We start from the raw sequence: 3,470 nt of genomic DNA on the forward strand, positions 1-3,470 counted from the left end.
ACAGGAGGTCAGTAGAAGGTCAACAGGAGGTCAGTAGAAGGTCAACAGGAGGTCAGTAGAAGGTCAACAGGAGGTCAGCTGAACCTCATGAACTCTTACCATATCCCTCCCTCCAAGTCATAGACCCAGATTTCATCACTGGGAATAAAAACCTCTTCATCTGCAATCGACTGCAAAACAAAACAGGATAATTAATAACTAGCATCAATCCACACAAAGTTAGTTATTATTTATTAAACTGTTTGTTTACAGAATGGAAGAAGGAAATTAATATGTAGCAACATTTAGTTCCCACAAACGGCTGTTTGGCACCAGACTTAAAAGATTGTTGGTCATTTCGTCTCTTTGTACTTCAGGTTGTTTTGTGCCTGATTTACTGGGCATGAAATGGCCTTTAACCATCAGGGGGTAATAAGTGACATATATCAGCCTGTTGCATCGTAAATGTATATGTATCACAATATATTTTAGCATATATTTATAATAATAGTATAGAATCTCATTTATTTTACGACATGTAATATATTGTTTATTCCACTCCTTTTGGAGCTAAATGTGTTTCTCTATGTACAAATAGAACAGAGTATTATTATGTAAAAATTAACTGGATGACTTAGACAATGTCTTGTTTGTACTGTAATTATATATTTGTATTTATGTCTATTTATATACACATATTCTAATTTTATCTACTAAAAGGTTTAACATGCATTTTTTTTCTTCTTTGACTTGAAATAAAACGATAAACTAAAATAAAGTAATTAATGAAAATACTTCACTTAAAGATAAACTGAGACGCAGTGTTTCGCATGAATTGGTACGAAATGCCATGGCAAGGACTGGGCACGAAAAGGGGAGGTAGGAATTGATGGTAGGAAAACGTCCTGCGGTAGGTCGGGCACGAAACGACCAAAAACTACAAAGACACGAAATGACAGCTGTAGCTAAGCGCAGTACTGGAGTAATGCTTTTCATGTAGATTTCCGTGGATCTGGTGACGTATTTGTGCATTTCTCTCACCATGTAGCCGCCCCACACATACAGCAGGCTGTCCAGCACCACCGCCGTGTGTCCGCTCCTTTCCCGGGCCACCAGCTCCGAGCAGTGCCGCTCAAAGGCGGGGTCCATCCTCAGTCCTGTCAGTTCAGCTGAGAAAGGGAAGAAACGTTTATTTTAAATTAAAACATGTTTACTCACTCGCGAAAGAGAAGAAACGCAGTTTTAAAGATACTCACAGGTTACAGGTCGCGTCCAGCTGCAGGGTTACTTTTTCTCATACTGTTAATTTCAGCATTTGGCTCCCGAGTCGCAACAACAAGTTCATCGTCTCCACCATCAGCTGTGTAAACACTACTACAAAATAAAAGACAACTTCCGGTCCTATACTTACAGCATAATAAAATCTCCCCAAAGCCTGTTAATTTCTTTAATTCAGTTTGTTTACACACACAGTGATATATGTATACTTTAAAACTCCACAATATAAACAAAATTTGTAATTTATTCTCAATATAATTGTTATTTATGTGTAATAATACATTGATATGTGAATGAAATTGCAACTTTCATCACTGGGAATAAAAACCTCTTCATCTGCAATTGACTGCAAAATAAATTAACTATTTATAGTTAGTTCTGCAAATAGCTAAAAATGTCCAAAGAAGGGATGAAGGCTACATATTGAGGGTCAAAGTGGAAGCCTATTTATTTCCCTCAACCCAGACAAACAGCAAGCAAAAAACAGTGTGTGCTCATCTTTCTGAGTTTATTTATAGTGTGCCATGTCAATATAATAGACCTTTAGAAAGCAAAACATTTTGTTCCTTAAAGGTAACTTTCCCAGTAAACCTCAACCCCTCTGAGGGCCTTTTAGTTGATTAGTTGTGTGTAAGCATTAGTAAGTGTGAAGAAGTGTTTGCAGCATTGATTTAGACATTTAGATAAATATAAGTATTTATAATATTTCAGGTAAAGTAAGGAAGTTTATTTATTTTTTATATACTTTGCTCAACAGACAATTATATGCAATCCAGATTAATTAAAAAAGTTAAATACTGTGAACCCGCCACCTATTTGCAATTATTAAGGAGTTTTCTGCAGAACGTAGCTCCAAATTATATGTAAATTAATTTAGATATGCTTTGACCAAGCTCTTATTGACTGAGCCCCAACAGCAGAGATAAGGAAGACAGTCAACGTTAGCTTCTGGAGTAATGCTAGATGATTTCCACTGTATGTATTATTGTGTATTAAGGTATATTTGGTGTGAACCATTAAATAACCAGTTATAAGTGTTTTAAAATTGGGTTTTACGCTCAATGTGTCCCTTTAAAGTGAATGCTACAAATCAGATACAGCATTCTACATTAGCTAATTGCACTCTACATTGACAATTTCTTGCAGTACATGACTTAAAGTACATGAACATGCAAATAAACAACTAAAAAAAATTGGCAACTTAAATCTGACATTATTCCCGCTACCTGTGCGCCCCGTAGTTCATGCCACCCAGGTAAGGGAGCCATATCGCCTGTTTCTACAGTTCTGGAACGTGTGCTGTGTTGATTGTTTTGTTCACTTAATACTGAAAATAATTTGTAATGTAGCACAGGCGGAAGTAAGCTTTATATTTTCATTTATTACGGTTCCAAATCTTTCATCTATAGAGCTCTGTTTTCTCGCTTTTATTTTGGCATCGATTGCTGTAAAGGAAGTAGCGGAATTTGTACGGAAGTGACGAAATGTGTGCGGAAGTTGTCATTTAGCGCCAAAGTTGAGCTGTGAGGGGAGGAATAATGGATGTTTCTCGCAAAATAAAGACGAAGGTTTCCGCCGGCTTCAAGATGAGAGGCCTTATTCTTCGACCGTATGTATTCATTACTCATTGAAGATAATTTTTTATTATCTGAAAATTAAATAAAAAAAATAGGATCACTAATGAGCCTCGATGTTCAGAAGCTCTTAGTGTTTCCGTCACTTTAAAGGCTGAAAATTAATTAATACATTTTCTCTGAAAATTTTAATCTTATATCAGACCGTTTAGAAATTATTTTAATACCGAAACATGAAGTTATGGTTGATAGTCAGTTGGAGGACGTCCTAGCATATCAATGGGAAGCTTAGTGGAAGGAAAAACTGGTGGAAAGGTTGCACGAACTTCATATTTCTTGAATTAAGTCGATCCAGAACCTAAGAGGCTCCTTTTCTTTGCTTAGGAGATGAATGATAAAAATAAACAGAAATAGGAGTTTGAAATATATCTCTAGACCTTTTGACTATAAATTAACATTTGGATCATGTTATAATTTGTTCAACAGCATCTTTTTGTTTTTTTTAGAAAATAAAGTAAACTTTCAGTTTTCATTTTCAGTTTTACGTTGAAATATTTTACTGTACTCTCATTGATTGATTGGGTTTATTTACACTGCATTAATGAGCATACAACACTGTCATAAAAGATATCAAATTTA

General features: G+C 35.4%; 2 protein-coding genes across 3 annotated transcripts in view; one reads left to right on the forward strand and one right to left on the reverse strand.

Moving 5' to 3' along the window:
- LOC106936491 (kelch domain-containing protein 1) overlaps nucleotides 1-1,329 on the reverse strand; it is a 14,360-nt gene extending 13,031 nt beyond the window's left edge. Inside the window, exons 1-3 of one of the 2 annotated variants that reach the window (XM_015017545.1) lie at nucleotides 1,236-1,329; nucleotides 1,021-1,136; nucleotides 100-170 (exon numbers count right to left, since the gene is read on the reverse strand). In XM_015017545.1, the coding sequence (XP_014873031.1) occupies nucleotides 100-170; nucleotides 1,021-1,128 (179 nt within the window). In that variant the 5' untranslated portion in view covers nucleotides 1,129-1,136; nucleotides 1,236-1,329. Of the gene's footprint in view, nucleotides 1-99; nucleotides 171-1,020; nucleotides 1,149-1,235 lie in introns of both variants that reach the window. The other variant, XM_015017546.1, reaches the window with a different exon arrangement.
- A 1,401-nt stretch (nucleotides 1,330-2,730) lies between these two features.
- The window catches only part of pole2 (polymerase (DNA directed), epsilon 2), a 13,298-nt gene continuing 12,558 nt past the window's right edge, over nucleotides 2,731-3,470 (forward strand). The window contains exon 1 of the mRNA XM_015017525.1: nucleotides 2,731-2,866. Within this exon, the coding sequence (XP_014873011.1) occupies nucleotides 2,796-2,866 (71 nt within the window). The 5' untranslated portion in view covers nucleotides 2,731-2,795. The remainder of the gene's footprint in view (nucleotides 2,867-3,470) is intronic.

This window comes from Poecilia latipinna, unplaced genomic scaffold (genome assembly GCF_001443285.1).
Source record: "Poecilia latipinna isolate Pla-1442-1.1 unplaced genomic scaffold, P_latipinna-1.0 Scaffold2155, whole genome shotgun sequence".
Taxonomy (NCBI): Eukaryota; Metazoa; Chordata; class Actinopteri; order Cyprinodontiformes; family Poeciliidae; genus Poecilia; species Poecilia latipinna.